Here is a 20,210-nt window from a genome sequence, read left to right as displayed (position 1 = left end):
GGGAGCAGCTCTGCCGTGATTTGGCTAAACCTAATATCCGCCATTTTCAAGTTTTCTAGGTAAACAAATTTTTGTGTATAAGCTGTAAAATTACGAAGGTAAAACACTCGAAGTTGACTGTTTGTTTGTTTATTAAAACATGGCGTATATTTGGTTTTGCCAGATAACTAGTTATAAAAAATGTATTAGGTTTGTATAATAAAACCTAATATATGTTCTCGATGTTGACTTTAACCGCCTTATTGGCTTATTTAATGTTATGCTTTTGTATAATAAAGCCTAATATAAGCTAAATGTTGGCTTTGATCACACTATGTTGACTTTGTAAGCCTAATCAAACCTAAAGTAAGCCTTTAGATTTCTCCCAAAACTGTGTATCATTTCGTCACTGTAATTTGTGCATAACTCTGCTGATATCACAGAAGCCTGCTAGGTTGAAGGCTATCGCCGATTTAAAATCAGTTGCTGGTAGCCGAGCCTACTTGATTACCATGCCTTCATTTAAAGCTACCTTAAGCTACTACATTGGCTACACAGCATCTGGTACGGCTGATTAGAAATGACCGAACACACCGAGTAGCGTACTCCCGGGTCTCTGCTTTAAATTCTTAGTATGCAAGCTAAGCTATTTAGCGTACCGTAAAGTCAACTAAACCATCAAAACACCAGTAGGCTACGAAAAGTTAAACTTATCGACGAGACATAAATGATACGGCATTTAATAAAACGAAAATCTAGTGTGTTCGGACGGACAATTTTAGGCTAGTCTACATAATTCAGCTTAATTAGTGCTTAACAACATTTAGCCTAATCTACTTTATCAAACGCTTTTAGATTCACTTCACGCAGCTCAAGAGATGCAGGCTAAACTATGGTGAAGTAGCCTGCCGCAATGCTGATGAAATTTAGCCTGTTACGTGATTGGAGTAGAGGAGTATGTTTGGTTTCAGAAAATTATTCTTGCACAGATTAGAATATGTAAGGTTTTACACACCAATTATCTCGAAAACCATACTACATTGGGGCACACATTTTTGTCAGGAGATGCATGAAGTCTTTAAACATAGAAAAATGCAAAAAAGTCATTTTTGGCAAAATGGTGGATATTAGATTTACCAAAACCCGGCAGAGCTGACTCGAAGACTATATGTCACTTCGCTGCTTTCTGTCGGCTGTTGTATCGCATCTGTGATCGCAGTGTACTGTATTTTATCGCAATGAGCGCAAATAAAAACACGATTATTATTATTATTATAGCACAGCAAGAAACAGACAGAGTGGATTCTTCTCGACGAAATAATGTTAAATTGTGTTTACGAAATAATGACGCTCATATTATAAATTAAGTGGCCTATCTACGTGTCAAGAAGTTGCTGACAATGTCAGGCTACTGACCATTAGGGTGGGCCGTTTTTGACTTTTTTTCGAAATTCAAAAACGGCTAGTCATAAAAAGAGGCACATGCATGAAAAAATTACGTGTGCAAAATTTCATCAGTTTGGGGGTGCATCTTCTGCCCCCGCAGGGGGTGGGTCAAACTTTCAATTTTTTGAAAAAAAAAAGGGAAATTTCACTTTCTGTTTTAAGATAATTTTTTTTGTAAGTGGGATGTACCCAGAACTTTCCTATGTAAAGGCATGTTCGAAGCTTAAGGTTTACTGCCCCCGCATCGACGACCAAAATGCTGAATTTTCACCAATTTGAGATGCTATTTTGTCATTGCTCAATAACCAAACTTGTCGCAAAAGGGCGAGATGGTGTTAACGCTGTACGCTCATTTATGTTCTGTCCATTAAGTTTGCAGGATGATACGAATGAGGTACGAACATCAGTACATATTTATGATAAAGAGTTACAAAAAACATGAATAACCTTTTGAAGCCAAATTCTAGAGGTGGGCCTAAATTTCAGTAAAATTTGGACCAAATGAAGGAATCTGTAAAGTAAAAATATTTGAAATCGGTTGTTGTAGCCTAAGTGTTCCAATTTTCTGCAATGTACTTGCCGCAGGAAAATCGTGTTCCTGTTACAGAACAACAGTTCCTTCTTGATCAAATAACAACTCGCATAATGGTGATTGATAAACATGATAAATCGGCCACAAAATCTAATTTTAAACGTTTTCCGAGGAGAGTCGCAAGATCAGAACAATTCCGTTCCTTACGTGAAGACCCAGGAGCAGGCACAAGTAGCGCTTTGGTTAAAACACCTTTAACTTATTCAAGCTCGGAAACTTCGTCATCCAATGAAGAACGCTGCGAAAATTTTGATTATCAACCCAGTTTTGCCTCGGAAAACCCCAGAAAAAGCAAGGTTACTTCCAGTTTAGTAGTATTTGCTGAATCATGCGATCGTACTGGTATTTCAGATAGGTCTGCAGCACTTATTGCTTCATCATTTCTACAAGATGCGGGAGTTGTAACGGATAGCGAATCTCAATCAGTCATAGATCAAAGCAAAGTGAGAAGAGCGAGAAAAAAAATGAGGTTTACAACTCAAATGGAAAATAGGCCAATCATGTGCATAAATTTGCAAAGCATATATTTTGATGGCCGAAAAGATTACTGTAAACCATCAAACAAAATGAAATTGCTGGGCGACTTCGAAAACATTTCGCAGTTGAAGAACACATTACTTTACTTGAGGAGCCAAGTTATCATTTCATTGGTCATTTTACTACAGCCAACTGATCTAATGTGTCAATAGCTACCGGGTACCGGGATTCTTGAATATCTTGGATCCAATAAAATTGGCTACGGTAATGTAATGGCAATTGGATGCGATGGAACCGCAATAAACACAGGTCAAAAAGGCGTCGTGATAAAGCTCCTGGAAGATCATTTCCAAAAGCCACTTCAATGGTTAATATGCCTACTCCATAGTAATGAATTGCCTCTTAGGCATCTTATAAAAGATATGGCAATACTAGCAGACCTGATAGCTTCACTGGGCCAATTATAAAGCAGCTAGCCACTGTCACATGTTGTAAAATATAAAGCAGTTCCTGCACCAGAGATTGAAATTGATGAAAATGACCTCAGCACCGACCAAAAATATCTTCTACACATGTACAGAGCAGTGAAAATTGGAGATATGTCAATTCATTTCGCATATAGGCGTCCACGTCGAGCACGAGCTGCAGCAGTTGCTCGACCAGTTTGCACACGCCTGCAGGGAATTCGCTATGACCATCAGTATCAAGAAAACAGTAGTCATGGGCCAAGATGTCCCCAAGCCACCTGCCATCACCATAGGATCAGAAGTGCTTGAAGTGACAGACCACTTCACCTACTTTGGTTCAACGGTCACCAGCAACCTGTCCTTAGATAAGGAAATCGATAGACGGATAGCCAGGGCTGCAGGAGTGATGACTCAACTCGGGGCGAGAGTGAGGGACAATAATCTTTTGACACTAAACACAAAACTCAAAGTGTACCGTGCGTGTGTTCTTAGTAGGCTACTCTGCTGTACGATAATGAGTTTTGGACCACTTATGCCAGACAAGAAAACCGCCTTGAAAGCTTTCACCTTCGTTGCTTGAGGCGCATTCTTGGTATTTCCTGGAAGGACAGAATACCTAACACCACTGTTCTGGAACGTTCTTGCTCCCTGAGCATACACCTTCTCCTCTGCCAGCGACGTCTACGCTGGTTGGGGCATGTATCCAGAATGAAGGATGGGCGCATTCCAAAGGACATTCTGTACAGTGAACTTGTCACAGGGAAACGCCCAGTAGGACGACCTGCACTGCGTTTCAGAGACTTTTGTAAACGAGACCTGAAGCTAACTGACATAGACCCTGCCAGCTGGGAACTGATCGCAGCAAACCGCAACAGATGGCGCTACGAAGTACGTGCGGGTCTAGCAAAGGGTCAGTCAAGGCGGAGGAAGAAACTACAGTAGAGCAAAGAAGACAAAGAAGAAAAGAGAGACAGCAGCCTCAGAACTCCTTTGATTTCATATGTCCAAACTGTGGACGAGATTGCCACGCCAGGATTGGACTTCAGAGCCACATGAGAAGCTGCCGTATATCCAGAGTGCTACCATCATCTGAAAAGATGGAAGGATGCTTACTATAGGAGTCCAGGTATGATGAACCACTTAAGATGGTTGAACACAGCCAATAGAATTCTACGTTTATATGTTGCATCTAACGCGTCAGCTGTATTGGTGGAACGTGTGGACTATATTATGAATGTTTATATTTCAGTATGGTTTGCCATTACAGTATAAAGGAAAGCAATTTCACTAATGGCCAAAAACATTTCTTTAAAATTCTACACTCTGCTCAGAAGCTATCGAACAAACTCCCAATATCCTCAACAGAGTAATAGCCTATAGAGGAATGCGTTTTATGCCCATCCTGAAAACATTTGTAAATGTTTGTAAATGACAAATTTGTGTAAACAAAATAATGATAAAAATTCACGTGGAACTGAACAGTACATTCCATTTACGGAACCTGCAGATCATATTGCTTTTATTCTGAAGTAAATTATAGGTTGCGTTTTATAGCTGCAACTGACCAAACGTAGGCTACTATTGCTTTTAGTTTAAGCAAGACTACGTCTTATGGTTTGTCAGTTCGTATCATCCTGCAAAGTTAATGGACAGAACATAAATGAGCGTACAGCGTTAACACCATCTCACCCTTTTGCGACAAGTTTGGTTATTGAGCAATGACAAAATAGCATTTCAAATTGGTGAAAATTCAGCATTTTGGTCGTCGATGCGGGGGCAGTAAACCTTAAGCTGCGAACATGCCTTTACATAGGAAAGTTTTGGGTACATCCCACTTACAATTTATAACTAGCCAGTAGAAAAATTATAAAAAAAATTATCTTAAAACAGAAAGTGAAATTTCCCTTTTTTTTCAAAAAATTGAAAGTTTGACCGCCCTGCGGGGGCAGAAGATGCACCCCCAAACTGATGAAATTTTGCACACGTAATTTTGTTATGCATGTGCCACTTTTTATGACTAGCCGTTTTTGAATTTCGAAAAAAAGTCAAAAACGGCCCACCCTACTGACCATACAAAATGACCATTGGACTTCGAGGTCGCTAAGGAGAAATGCAACAGAATCTTAAATTTAGGTTTTTGCTCAACTTTGTGTTTTTGAAAGTGAAAGATATAGTTTTAACTCAGTTGTTGATGATGAACAGTGATGTTGTTCTGTGTGAAAGTCATTGTTCACGAAATTATGGCCAAGTTATCTGTCTCCGTATTGTGACAGATTGTTGCGCAATCGTGACGTCATCATTGCGATGCACTGTCACGCTTGAGCGACAATCTCTCGTCATTCTTTCTCTATTTTTCTAACTTGTGTTTTCCAAACGTGTTGCGTCTTTCTTTTACGATGTGTGAATCTAACGGACGGACGTAATAAGAGTGTGAAGTGACTATTCCACATCACAATTGAACCCGTCTCATTTGTACAATATACCATCTTAACTCAACACATGTGGAACTTGAGTCAAAAGTTAGAAAGAAGACAGGTTGGGTAACAGTTAATGCATAGCTGTTACCAGAAAGAAAGAACATCTTCAATTGTGTTAAACGGGAGGTCACTTCAATCGTGAGTCTGTAGTTACCGATCTTCAATTTATTGTTAGCTGGTCACTTCAATCGTGAAGCTACAAAGATTGTTTGTTGCTGGTGTTGTCAAAACGCATATTGCTGGCCAACAGAAGCGGCCAAAGAACAGCAATCGAAAAAGCGAAACCAGATCTCCAGGTCGAGAAGTCACTAATTCTACTGTGGGGCAGTATAAGCACGGTTACTTTATACTGCCTGAAGCGGCTGGGGAACGGTCACCAGACCCACAATCCGTCGACGATCGAACTGTCCGAGGAGAGCAAGAAACTGTGATATCCCACCGACCACAAGACGAAGCGCGCGACGCCATTTTGAAACTGGACCACGTGGACAAAGGGTGCGACGCTTCTCGTAAGGGCAGTGGTGCGAGGACTATTTCCTGCCTCTGGTCAGTGTGCTACTTAATTTGATTGTGTATGTTATCGAGCTTTTATAGCAAATTTGTGTAGCCTACTGAAATTTAGTAGTAAAAGATTAATTTGTTGATTACCGTACATATTCCATTTAATAAGTTACTGAAATAATCAAATAACTATGAGTGCCGCTTCCCTTGAGGACTGTATGTGGGTCTCGGGCGGGCTGGGGAGTGTACAGGAGCCGGTCCGTCGCTCTTTGGTGGGGCGAGGTGGATCTGTCGTGGAGAGTGGGGCCACCGTAGCGCGGCTTCCGGTGAGTGGACCAGTAGTACAATCACAACTGCCCTCAGAGGTCGGTAGAGAGGAGGTTCACCAGGAAGTGTTAGGGCTACAGAATGACAGGGAAGCCCGTCAACAAAGGCGTCAGCTACTTAGTGACATCAGTGCGGCCACGAGACAGCTTGGGGAACTAAGAAGCAGAGACGAAGTCATAGAATTTGAATCACAGCATGTCAAGGCTCTAGATTGGAGGGTTAGAGACTTTTGTGCCATTACGCAGAAGGAGGACTCCGAACCTCGAGTCGCCCCCGAGTTTGAGATGTTGGTGAGAAGATGTAAGGAACGATGGGAGGAGCTAACAGACTCGCTCCCAGTCAATTCAGCTTCCCTGCCAAACATAACCATTGGGGTCCCTCCCTCATCTGCAGGGAAAAGCAGAAGGTCTGCGCATATTCTAGCTCAGATTGATCTGGAAACTCAATTAGAACAGATTCAAATTGAGAACCGCTTAGATGAGGCGCGAGAGACAAGGAAATTGAAGGAGGCCCAAGAACAGGAAGCCCGAGAAGAGCGTAAGCTGGCCAGAGAGCTTAAGGAAGCCCGAGAAGAGCGTAAGCTGGCCAGAGAGCTTAAGGAGGCCCGGGAACAGGAAGCCCGAGAAGAGCGTAAGCTGGCCAGAGAGCTTAAGGAGTTACAAGTACGTGCAAGCTTGCAGAAGCAGATGGCCATGTCGGAATCTTCTACAGAGAAGACACATAGCTTGAGGAGTTATCGCACGCAGGATTCCAAGACGAGCGCCCAGGTGAAAGATGGTCCCCATCTCAAGGAAAGCGAGAAACCAAAAAAAGCCCCTCACTCAGTGTTGTCTAAATTCTGTGCCCATATGGAGGCTGCTAACGAAGCAGACAAGTTAATGGCCCCTAGCTTAAATGTACCTGTCTATGAGAGACCTATTAGACCTCCGCCAGGATTTACTGATACTACTAGGTATATCCCTAAGGGTAGTGCAGTCCATGATGGGTATCATGGCTTACCCTTGCATGAAAGTGACGTGATGGCAAGGGGAGAACAACAACCGCCCCTAGTCTACGACGGAGCGTGCGAGAAGGCGTCAAGGAAGGACTATCTTGACATGGCCTCGCTCATAAAATATGACGGGTTTTCTATGCCCTTTATTGTTTTTAGAAACGAGATAAAGGCTTTGTTAGAAAAATGCCCGTATGAGGATATGAGACTGAGCTTGATTAGAGCAGCATGTATTAAAACTGCTGCTCAAGACATAAGCTTGGTGATCAGTAGCACCCCAGGTTACAACGAAGCAATGCGTGCTAATATGGCATTGGAGCGTTTGTCTTTAAGATTTTCTGTTCGCGGCGGTTTTAATTCTGAGGCCTGTGTTAAAAGTATCCGATTTGGGCCGCGTGTGTCGGGGGCTGACATTACTGGTTGGCGCAAGTTTCGGGCAGAATTACTAGATTGCCAAATATATGCGGCAGCATACAAGCGGTTGGACTACCTTGAAGGGAAATTTGTCTGTGATCTAGCTAAACGTTTGCCCGTTTATGCGCGTCAACGCTTCATTGATTTCTTAGGTGATAAATTTGGTTGTACGGCGGACCCTTCCTTTGATAGTTTGTTGCAGTTTGTTATTGCGGAAGAAAATGCGAAATCAACCGACTTTGGCGTTTGGTTAATGAGTGAGGACTATAAGTCGAGCAATAACCATTCTTCTGGTAAGTCGGAGAGTAAAAGGGATGCGGGTGCATTTCAAGTGAAACATACGGCGGCCAAGGTTGACGGCTATGGTAATATAAATTCTGCAACGTCAAAAACGAGTGTCTCGTTGTGTGAGTGTTGCCTTTCGTTTGGTGTGAATGTGGATCATGGTTTGGAGGTATGTCATCGTTTGCAAGGTATGACTGTGGCAAAGCGTGAAGAGTTTTTCTACAAACATTGGCTCTGTTATAATTGTGGAGGAAAGCATCGGGCTAGAGATTGTCGCTGTGCCATGAACTGTGATCAGTGTCAGGATGCTAACTATAAAACGCCGAAGCATTTCGCTATGTTGCATGAATGGGTCGTTAATGATAGGCCAGCAAACAAACCAGTTCCAAAGAAGGTACGCGAGTCCGCTGTGGACAAAGTTGACAAGTCTGCGGTTAATAAAACTGGAGTTCAAGGTAGAGAAAAATCAGTCTCTTTGAGAAATGTGAAAGTGACACCTTGTAAAGTTTTAAACCGAACAGTTGCTGTGAAGGTCATAAACCCGGCAACTGGCTTAGAAAAGTTGGTGTACTCTCAGCTTGATTATGAATCCCAGATAACGCTGGTATCAAAATCTTTGTGTGCAGAGTTGGGGTTACAGCCCTATGAAAACATTTCCTTTACCATGAAAACCTTGAACGGTGACGCGAAAGTTGATACTGGTTTGGTCAAATTTGTGGTAAAATCGTTGTCGACTGGTGAGAGCTTTAACATAGATAATGTTGTTTGTTCGACGCCATAGAGCGATGACATGGAAACCTTGCCCCATAAGCAAGAATTGAGTGGTTACAGACATTTTGATGACATTAGTGTGTTTGAATTAAAAAATCGTCAGACTGTGGACATTTTGATAGGCGATGATTGTCCATTCTTGTTAACTGTGCTTGAAGAGCGAGTTGGTAAGACGTTGTATGAGCCGCACGCGATCAACACACCGTTGGGATGGCTAGCCGGTGGAGGGCGGTCTCCTCTCTGTTCGGATAGTCGTGTCACAGTCAGGAAAGTACAGGTTCGCGATGACCTTGAGAACGTGGACTGGTTAAAACGTGAAATTTTGACGCGCGACTGTATTGTGGATGAATTAAGACAGGAGTTAAAAGAAGCCACGCTCGCAGATTCGCAGCGGAGCATGTCACGCGCTGATAGGAAAGTGCTGAGATTGACTAACGAAAATCATGTGTTATCGGACAATCGTTATGAGATTCCTATCCCATTTAAAGGTGACCTTCAGTTACCGGAAAATGAAAGCCTGGCTCGAAAGCGGTTAGGGGCGTTGAAGCGAAAAGCCGTGTGTGACGCCGAGTTGTACAAATTTTTGCTAGAAACTTTTCAGGAGCTAAAGGAAAAAGGATTTATAGAACCCGCTTTGAACGAGTCAACTGAATGTGGCTCTTGGTACCTTCCATACTTTGTTACATCACAAACTAAAAAAAGGATTGTATATGATGGGAAGGCAACATTTAATGGCACTTGTTTAAATGATTGGATTTTCACCGGCCCCGATTTGCTTAACAGCCTGGCGGGTGTTCTTGCGCGGTTTCGTATGGGTCGCTATGCCTTTATGTCGGATCTAGCTAAATTCTTTTTTCAGGTAAAAGTGCCTGAAGCGCAAAGAGATTTGCTGCGCATCTTGTGGTTTGACAACGATGATATTAATGGCGCTATGCGGCCGTATAGATTCACGCGCCATGCCTGGGGACTTAAGAGCTCACCCTTTGTAGCGAGTTTTGCGATTCGTAAGACTTTAGAGGATAATGCAACTGGCGCATCGGACCTGACTTTAAACACTATACGAGAAAATATCTATATGGATGACATAATATTTGCGGTGGATAGCTTGTGTGATGCAGAGTCGGTTGTAAACGAGTCGATTTCTTTGTTTAAAAGTCGCGGGTTTCATTTGGTTAAGTGGAGTGCTAATGGTGAGGCACTTCCAGCGTTGTCAAATTTGAATGTAGACTCATTAGCGTCTGGTTTCCGAGACCTAGACTTGGATGATGAATGTCAGGATGACATGCCTGGCATGAAGGCTCTTGGTTGTATCTGGGAGACAAGCTCTGATTGCTTAAAACTCAAGTCAGAACTGCAAACTTTGAACAAATACACGCGAAGAAGCATGTTAAGCCAATTAGGCAAGTCGTTTGACCCTCTTGGGATATTTTGTTGCTTCTTCGTGAAGGCTAGATTGATCTTGCAGCAATTAGCAATTGATAACTTTGACTGGGACACCCCGGTTCCAGACAATGTTGTAAAAGATTGGGAAACATGGTTTCAATTGATAAAGTCACTGTTAGACATGTCATTGCCTCGGTATTACTTTGCGAATTCTATCCCAGTGGAGCCCAATGATAAAGTGGTTTTCCAACTGCATTGTTTTTCGGATGCATCAGAGCGTGTCTTTGGTAGTGTTGTTTATTTACGTCGGATAGTAAATGAATCTATATCAGTGTCGATCGTCTTCGGCAAGAGTAAAGTGGCTTTAAGGCATCAGCGCTCTTGGGGAATTCCGCGAAAGGAATTGGTTGCTGCTGTGATGGGTGTAGAGTTACTCCGACAGGCTAAGGAGTCGTTAAAACTAGATAACTGTAAGCCCTTTTTGTGGTCTGACTCGAAAACTGTTTTGCATTGGCTAAAAAATGACGAGTTGAGATTGGACAAATTTGTAGCACGTCGTGTTGACAAAATATTATTGTTTTCGGAGTCTTCAGATTGGAGGTATTGTCCCACAGATTTAAACCCGGCAGATGTTGCTTCAAGACCAGATGGAGTTAAGAAGGAGACATCGAGAAGTTTGTGGTTTCACGGACCTAGGTTTTTATCACAAAGCTGCGAAATCCCTCTTGTTGATGATGGTGTGGGTAGGGTATCTTGTCATAAGACTAATTGCACAAAGGTTGAGATGTGCCCTGGTGACGATGATGACAGTCTAGAACAACTCATTGCCTCTGCTCCGTCGTTGTATGTTTTGCAGAAGCGTGTGGCCTATAGGGCAGCGTTTGTTCAGTTTCTGTTCTGCAAAATCAAAGGACGCGAGTTTCGTAAGCCGAAGTTAGATGTCGATTATCTTAACTGGTCATTGAAATTAGTTGTTAAATTTGTTCAAAATAAAGTGTATGGGTCTGCTGTGGAATTGATGACTGAAGAATCGCCAGAAGCCTTGGATGAGGCGATCAAAAAGCTAAGCAAAAGGAGTAGCGTACGTAATAAACAGTGGTTGGGTGATTTGAGATCATTACGTAGGTTTAGACCATGCGTAGATGAAAAGGGTCTGTTAAGAATTGAAGGAAGATTGAGTAATGCACCGGTTTTGTCTGAAGATAGAAAACATCCGATTATCTTGCCAACAAAGCACGCGCTCACGCGGCTGGTTGTGTTATGGTATCACAGCCGAAATGGTCATGTTGGTGTACAACATTCGCTGCTTTGTACAAGGCAGAGGTTTTGGATCATCAAAGGTGCATGTGCGGTCAAAAAATACTTAAAAGAATGTGCGAGGTGTGCGTTGGAGAAAGCGAAGCCCATAAGGCAGCTCATGTCAGATCTCCCAGTAGCTCGTACTGCTACATGTGATAAAGCCTTTGACATCTGTGGCATGGACTACTTGGGGCCAATTGAATTCGTTCAAGGGAGAAGTACACGTAAGGCGTGGGGATTGTTGTTTACTTGCATGGCTTCAAGGGCAATACATGTCGAACTTGTCACTTCGCTGTCATTGAATGAGTTCATATTGGCATTTAGCAGGTTCACTGACGTAAGAGGCTCCGTGACGAAATTGTTCTCTGATAACGGGTCTACGTTTCAAGGGGCAGCTAACCTTTTGCCAGAGTTGCTTGAGTCTTGCGAGTGGTCGAACTCTCTACGTGAAAGAGGTGTTAAGTTTGAAAGGATCCCGCCATATGCCCCATTGCAAGGTGGCACTTGGGAATCCATGGTCAAGCAGTTCAAGCTAATTTTCACAAGAACTGTGCACGAGTTGGCACGTAAGCCAAGCTATGTTGAATTGCTGACGTTTTCCTCGAGCGCCGTTAGGATTGTCAACGAAAGACCATTGGTATCGTTAAGTGATGACCCTGACGATTTTGCGGTGATAACACCTGCGTCATTGCTTACACCCGCCTTCGGCCGTTATGTGCCCTTGGGGGATCCTCAACCTAGGGACCTTCTGAGGCGTGATTACCGGTTTTTACAAGGGCTCTCTGATAAGTTTTGGGGTCACTGGACAGATTTCTACCTACCTCAGCTGCAGGGTCGGGGGAAATGGAGAGACATCTGTCGCAATTTAGAACCCGGAGACTTGGTCCTGGTATGGGATATGAACGATCGGCCTAAACGAGGGGACTACCGAGTCGGCAGAGTGGTTGAAATTTTACCGCAGCATCGAAAGGGTAAAGAGTTTGTGAGAAGGGTGAGGGTGGCTGTGGTAGCATGGGACACTAACACAAAGAAGTCGCACGTTGAAACCGTGCTTCGTGATATTTCTTGCGTTGCTCCGGTAGAGGGCGCGCGGGCACGCACTGCTGTGCTCGCTCCAGTTGGTTCGGGCCCCCCAGATGGACGTTAAGGGACGTCACTCATAGAAAATGTGTTCACTTTTTTATTAATGTTTAATTGTTTATGACTTGTGTGATGTATGATGCTTATGCTCGCTGTTTACAAATTAAATAGATACAATCTGGCTGGAACCGTATGTATTTATCAAGTAGGCTACATATTGTCACTTTGAGTTACGCCAATATCGCTTACAGCAAATTTGCTTGTGATACCTGTGACTAAGCTGAGCATCTTATTCATTCTTTCACATTTAATTTAGTATCGTCATATGACAACTTTGTTTTTGTATAACCGTGTGTAGCCTGTAGTGTGTAAATAATGTCATGTAAACATGGTCCATTTTAAATACCTTCAGACAGCAGTGCGGGACTACAGGTTCATCTACAATCTACATGACTATGTCGTATGTATGTTATTTATACGACAGTATTATGCGACATTGCAATTATGTTTAATGTGTGGTAGGTATGGCCAATGATTAGTAATTTCGTTTAGGTAAAAATAATCTTCTGGAAGATGGATATTGTAATATTCATCTTGGAGGCTGCTATGTTCACGAAATTATGGCCAAGTTATCTGTCTCCGTATTGTGACAGATTGTCGCGCAATCGTGACGTCATCATTGCGATGCACTGTCACGCTTGAGCGACAATCTCTCGTCATTCTTTCTCTATTTTTCTAACTTGTGTTTTCCAAACGTGTTGCGTCTTTCTTTTACGATGTGTGAATCTAACGGACGGACGTAATAAGAGTGTGAAGTGACTATTCCACATCACAATTGAACCCGTCTCATTTTTACAATATACCATCTTAACTCAACACATGTGGAACTTGAGTCAAAAGTTAGAAAGAAGACAGGTTGGGTAACAGTTAATGCATAGCTGTTACCAGAAAGAAAGAACAGTCATTTATTGTAAATGCAATATCATCAATCTCATGGTAGGCTACCTTTGATTTTTATTTTTTACATCAATTATGTCTTGATATTATTCAGTGCAACTCTATTTCCGCATGGTGCATTTTGGAAACTTTCCCAGATCAATGATGGCAATTAGAATCTGACCATGTGCCTTCCTTAAGGCAGTTGTATTATAAAATTGTAAGGAAAATCATCACGCGGCTACAGACTAAATGTATAAGACTTCACAAATGTACAGTATGCAGTAGATACAAACAACCTGTTTTAGCCATGCTGCGATTTCACTGTGGTAGTAATGGTTTTCAGTTGCCTTCGGAACACACCTCCATAGTCATGTGCTATGACGAATGGTATTAAAGTGTCGTTGTTTTATGTGGCTTCGGCTTGAGGCTGCTGTTTTGAGGCTGCTGTCTTGATTGATGTCTGTTGAATTTGTGTGGTGTCAGACGTTATCAATGTAAAAAATTGTCGAATCAGTGTATGAATGGATCTTGTAGTTCGTAATTCTTCCCTTTCAGCACGGTTGTTAATCTTTGGGCTCTGTTTAGTAATGAAAATGGCCTCTTTGAAGCGCAATTGCATCGCGTCGTTCTCCCTGGCAATGGTTGTAAATTTGAAGTCGGACCGGCAGAAGGACTAACAATAACCGGAATCTCGGTGATTGAGCATCTGATCAACATAACCGCCAAAGCCACCGTAATTCTACTGCAAGAAACACTAGAGAGCGTTTTTGTTCATTACAATATCTTGACTTCAGTTATTTTAAATTTTAAATACTATTTAATGATTTTTCAGACTCTGTTTTCACAATGGGAGGAAAGTTTAACGTAACAAGGCAATCATCACGAAAAATGGAAGCGGAACGTCACAATTGCTTGAATGGAAAGCGGGAAGGTGTTTCAATGCTGACTTCAATCCAGGGTCCAGCCTCACTTCTGTCATGTGGAGGTTGGTGGAGGATAAGTTAACTTGATTGTTACAAATCCATAATCTGTATAGAATTGTTACAAATGCCCACCAGGGTTGAATTATCGGTTTGTCTAAAAGCTGTGACAATGTTATACGGTACGTCATTTTGTTTGAAATGGCCATTTCTTACAACGCTGGGTCTTATTGTTTTCGCAGCAATCTCAGATGAGTTGAACGTCTTTCACCAAGCTGAATCTTAGCACACGGTAGTACACCTGTAATTATTCTTCGAATTCGCACCTCTGCTTTGCATTATCTTAGGGGAGCTGGAAGCAATAGGAAAATCCTAGATCTGTGTTCCTTTTCCCGTAAAAAAATGAGCTATCACCAGATAAAATACGACAAGGCGTCAGCATTGTATTGAGGAGTTGTTTTACGATACTTTTTGGTAAAATTGAATTGACTGAGAAACTATGAACAAGATGCTAGACAGCAGTCCGCAATGGCAGAGGTGGCCCTAGATTTATTTGGACCAAATAGTGAGAGCAAAGATTTATGATGACTCACGAGAATAGACTCCTTACATTAGAGATGCTGATAGAATTGATGGCAAAGGTGATTATAAAGAGCTTCCTTTTGAATTTAATTATAGTATGTTAAGACTTTATCAAAGTTTTGGACACATTTGCAATTGATTTCTCGGTTCCATCAGAAGAACGATGAAAGAGTATGACACTAATAACCTATTTACGCTTTATGGGTTGCATGCAATCCCGAAAGGAAGTAGCTAACTGGTTAAAATGCACTTTATCTGAAAAGACAAAATGCTTTCTGCTATAAGTTGGGCTACAGTAGTTAAATTTACAGGCATGAAATTAAATAACACTGAACGGATTCTATAAAAGAACAAAACGTAGCTTTAAAGCAAGAGGCAAGTTCAGTACAGAATGGATTTTAGGACCGTTTGAAATCTCCTGTTTAGGCAAACATTTCCTTTGATATTTAACATTTCTCTGAGCCAATATGCAGTATGCACGTTTCCTTGCAACATCAAAGTCACTTTCGATTGCAAGCGATCAAATGAAATTCTGGAATGCTCTTCTGTTTTGTAGGCACATTTCCAAAATGTTATCTTGAGGTGACCTGAAACTGTGGAGCACATAATAGTTCAACATTTCGTAAGAAAACACCTCTATTAATGCAAGTATGTTTAGGGTAAGCTTAATCTTGTGATAGGCATCTGCCTGAACATGTTGCTAAACCGTGACCTCTCCTTAGCTCACACATCAAGTCTTCAAGAAGAGACAGAGGGTGCCTGTTAGTTTTCAGCAGCAGGTTAACTGTGACAACAGCATAGTCACCGCAGACTGACTCTTAATTTATTTAAAAGTTTTGGGGCTGGAACTACCGAAGCTTCCCGTCGTTAAATCTAGGAAACCTCTAGATTCTTTCATGGATTGCTTTGTAGCATAGTTAATAAAGAAAAAGCAAAAATCCGGTAGTTTTTTTCTAACGTAAGTGATTGAATTGAAACAAAAAGCTTGAGATAAGGACAAAGACAGTGAATGGAGCGCATAAATTAAACGTTATCATACCGAAGAAAAATACACTTTTGTTGGCATTCTTTAGTTTCACAAATCCATTTTAATCTATCCAAGATTTTTAAACGTAACACCGAGTAACAAAATTTGTCCTTGGGTTAAAACAATTATTTTCTGATTTAGTAGGCTATATGGCAGGGGGCCAACCAAGGGGCCATGGCCAAAAGTTGGGAACCCCTGCTATATGGCCCAAATCAATAAAAATGAGCAGTCTAAAAGTTCAGACTTCGGTTCTGAGTTTATGAGACCAATTTTTTGGGATTTTGATGACTGATTTTGCTGCAATAATGCAATAGCTTCCACTACGCCTTTTTGAATGGATAGAATGGAATTAAATCTTCTTTCACTTGTTGTTGTCTGTTTTGTCATAATAAAATAATGGAGGTAAATATTTCACACAAACAAGAAGAAAATAAGCATGAAAGGCGACTTTACTCCACAAATACGATATGATCCCTAAAGGCCTGATGCAACAGGCCATTGGTCAACTTATGAGACCAGATAGCAAACCTACCTCATCACTTTAAAGCACTCAAATTGTAACTCAAATAAAAAGAAATGTTTTTCAAGATTGGTGGTGATACATCTGCTTGCGTTTACGTAAAAGTTTCCTTATGTTATTCCCCATCATCATAGCTAACCACTTTCCTACTTGCATTATGATATCCTTCATAGCATTCCACAAAAGGCTTAACATTTTGATAAAATCTTTTACCTTGTTCTTCCATAGTTGTCCATATTATCTTTGAATTGATCAAGTTGAGCATAAATGTGTATAGTTTCAGCGACATCCTGCACCTCGTCTGCCAATACGCACGAATCAATTCCTCTTAGTTCCCTGCCTTGTGGTTGCCCAAAACCTGCTTCTGCAAGTTCTACTAGAAACAACTACAAGAACCAAACAATCTAAGCTCTTCGTTCAACCTCAAATAGCATCGCAGGAAAATCAATGGAATTTATCAGTCTCTTTACTTCCGGTCTCATAAATACTCCAGCTTTGAGTTTTGCTTCTGAAAATTTTGGAAACAGCTCTTGAATGTGCTTAAATGACACACACTCTGTCTTTGAATTTTTTTCACTACACTGCTTGGTTAGATCTAGTTTTGTATGCAGAGTTGGCATCGTCACTTTTGTATCTACCATTAGCTGTTGACTTGAATTATAAGAGACACACACCACATTATCTATCAATGTCTTGTATACCGACCACAAGATAGACATGTGGACCTAACAACGCTCGATGAACACACAATCCATTGGCTGCTGCGCCTGGATGTAACAACGTGATCTGTGGTGGCCTCAAACGCAAGAAGAAGAAGATCCAATCACATAGCTAGTTCTTTAGAAGGAAATTCCTCCAATCCTCGAGACAAAGATAGTATTGGAACTTACAGTAATAAAGCCACCCTGAAATCCCATCAAGAAAGCCATCATCTCATTACCATCAACGACCTCCCAATCGCAGAGGTCGTAATTGAATGCACTCATCAGAATTCCGATGTTCTAATATTCTTCTTTCATATAAATTTGATTAAGCCAGAGCAATGGAGAGATATTTGTTTGTGTTGTGCATCAAAATAGCTTTGAGTCTTCTAGATGAGCTGTCGATCATCGGTCTCCACTCAGAAAAATTGCAAGAAATGCCTATAGCCTTAAATCTTTCAATACCATGGCAGCAGCATAAACCATCTTTAAAAGTGATGAAGCCGCGATGTCGTTTTCTTTGAAGTTATTTGAACACGATCATCCAGTAGCTTAAGTTCAATTGCGTTAGTCTGGAAATAAATAGTTCAGCATTTGACTTTGTCAAACAACAATTCACTGACAAAATTGTTAATTTCTTGGTTTTGGTAGCAGGGCGACTTTTCTCCAGTCAATCGGCGCTGAAGACAAGCAACAGATGATTTTCATTCGTTTCAAAATTTGTAGAGCTTGCATCTGTAATAAATTGTTCATCTCAAGGGTAGTTGTGGGACAGGCATGGTAATTGCGCTATGTAATACAGGTGCAATAAGTCACAGAATGTCAGGGTACTTGATGAGAATGGCGTTCTTTCCTTTAGTCGTTGTATTGGATCCACAATGCAGAAGTAAGTTGTGATATGGTTTGTGGGCTCACGCCAGACATGGAAGAAAGCAAAGCGTATTTCCCTTTCTCTTCTTTAAACCAACCTTTTTGGAAAAGTCTATACGGCGGCAGTATTCACATGACATGTGGTGCCCAAAGTTTATCTTGATCACCGACTGGTACAGTATTGTAAACTATGCATGATAGATTTTTTTGCACGATTGCAACTCTCTAGACCAGTGTTTCCCAACGTTTTGTCGAGCCTCTTGGAGAAAAACATACATCATATAATGAAAAGCATACTTTAACCTGATTTTGGTGCCGTGACACCCCTCAAAGTAGAGCATATGTTCCCCCGGAGGTAATTTTCCTCTATGTTGGAAACCACTGCTTTGGACAGCGTCTTTTTTGCAGAGCTCATACACACATATCTGAAGGAACCTGTTGAGTACTTGCAATCACGGCAAGACATAGCACACTACTAACAATTGCGATATAGTCGACAATTAATGTAATCTACATGCTTATTGTCATGAGAAATATAAAAAAATCTAAACTGGTCTTAGGAACAAAAACCCAAAGTTATGGTGGTATAATAATGATTTTTCACGTTTATTCGGCAAAGCAACCAGAATATAGCAATTATTTCCCAAGGACAAAGAAAAAAAGTTTGTTACGTAGTGTAATCTGCCAAATTTGTAGTGAATGAAGAATTGCTTGCATGTAATTTTGCATCTACTTTCTAAACTGTGTTAAAGTTTCATGCACTTGCAACATTTCAATTTCTGCTACAATGATCTAATAGCCTACGAATGACTATATGGATTGCAGCGACGTGATTAAATTTTTGAATCAAACAGTTTAAAGAGGTTGGTTAATTGTGAAGCTAAATAGAAGTAACAATTTCAGAATACCTTGTTGCCATTAGAAGGAAAGAACAAAAAACTCAAGAATTAAAGATGGAAAAGTTTGCAATGTTGCGTCTTGTCGAGAATATCACATTGCCCCATCCAATGCTTTTAAGACACGCTGCCGTTGCCATTGGTTACGATGTTTATATTATTGGTATGTATATCACGATATCACACTGTAAGTAATCTATTGCAAACCAATAAAATAAAATAAGCCCACTCAGATCACTAGATGACTATTTCAAGTTTTGCATTTTACAAACCGAAAAAAATTTATAACAAAGACGGAATATCATCACAGTTGTCAACCACGCGATACAACGCGGTGGATGATGAGTGGGACGAACCACAGACTAAAATTTTTTTATAAAAAGGTGGGAAGTCAACTCTATTCACCATCATACGATACAACGTCGAGAAGGATGTGTGGGACAAACCAGAATATCATTTATTCCGTTCCCGATGGAATTGTTCTGTTTGTTGTTACAATGGAAAGATCATCATCGCTGGAGGGTGAGTGGTTGAAAGTTGTGATGGAAGTTTATTTCTGTTCATCTGATGATGCTGTGTGGAGATCGCTGTGAATTAAACGATAATGATTCTTTGTTGTTTTCAACAGATACACCTCCCCACCGGGGACGCCTTCTGAAAAGATCTACTTGGACAACGTACTTTCCTACGATCCGACAACTAAAGAAATCATTGAGATTGTTGGCGTCAAAACAGAAGGAATATATCAAAATTCTATGGTTGCTGTTTAGACAAGTAATTATGGACAATTGGACATTGGACATATAGTATTTTCAAATTTTTGTTTCTGTTATGATTTATGTGATGCAACCACCATCGTTCAGTGGGAGATGTTTCATTCTTTGTGTTTATGTTTCGATTCGGCAAAATCTACTTCAATATTTGCATGATCGAAGGACAAAATTTTATCACAATTCAGAAAATAATGGAAATATTTTGTACACAGAATACGGTAAATGTCATTGCAAAGATCATCTGTAGAAAGGAAACTATATGGGGAATGATTCAATAGGCAAACCAGAAATTACTTGAACATTAAACGTATCAAAGGGAATAACTTTAATTATGAAGGAGCTGCACAAGAAAAGCGCTCATTATTGTAAGCAATAGAGTATTGTATCCAGGGCCGTGTGAGCACAATCTCCCCCCCCCCCCCGAAATCCCAATTAGGCCCCTATGTTTAGCAATGGTTCGTAAACATTGGACAAAAAAACGTTAGGTTATGGC

At 41.0% G+C, this 20,210-nt stretch overlaps 1 protein-coding gene across 1 annotated transcript in view; it reads left to right on the top strand.

The window, feature by feature from the left end:
* LOC145769239 (uncharacterized) overlaps positions 1-19,799 on the top strand; it is a 28,317-nt gene extending 8,518 nt beyond the window's left edge. The window contains exons 5-8 of the mRNA XM_082580821.1: positions 14,261-14,413; positions 18,952-19,107; positions 19,328-19,466; positions 19,573-19,799. Coding sequence (XP_082436947.1) covers positions 14,261-14,413; positions 18,952-19,107; positions 19,328-19,466; positions 19,573-19,714 — 590 coding nt within the window. The 3' untranslated portion in view covers positions 19,715-19,799. The remainder of the gene's footprint in view (positions 1-14,260; positions 14,414-18,951; positions 19,108-19,327; positions 19,467-19,572) is intronic.
* Positions 19,800-20,210: the final 411 nt, after the last annotated feature.

The sequence above is a fragment of the Aplidium turbinatum genome, chromosome 4, assembly GCF_918807975.1.
Source record: "Aplidium turbinatum chromosome 4, kaAplTurb1.1, whole genome shotgun sequence".
NCBI lineage: Eukaryota > Metazoa > Chordata > Ascidiacea > Aplousobranchia > Polyclinidae > Aplidium > Aplidium turbinatum.
The sequence above is the reverse complement of the archived record's forward strand: the minus strand, read 5'-3'. Positions and strand labels throughout refer to the sequence as shown.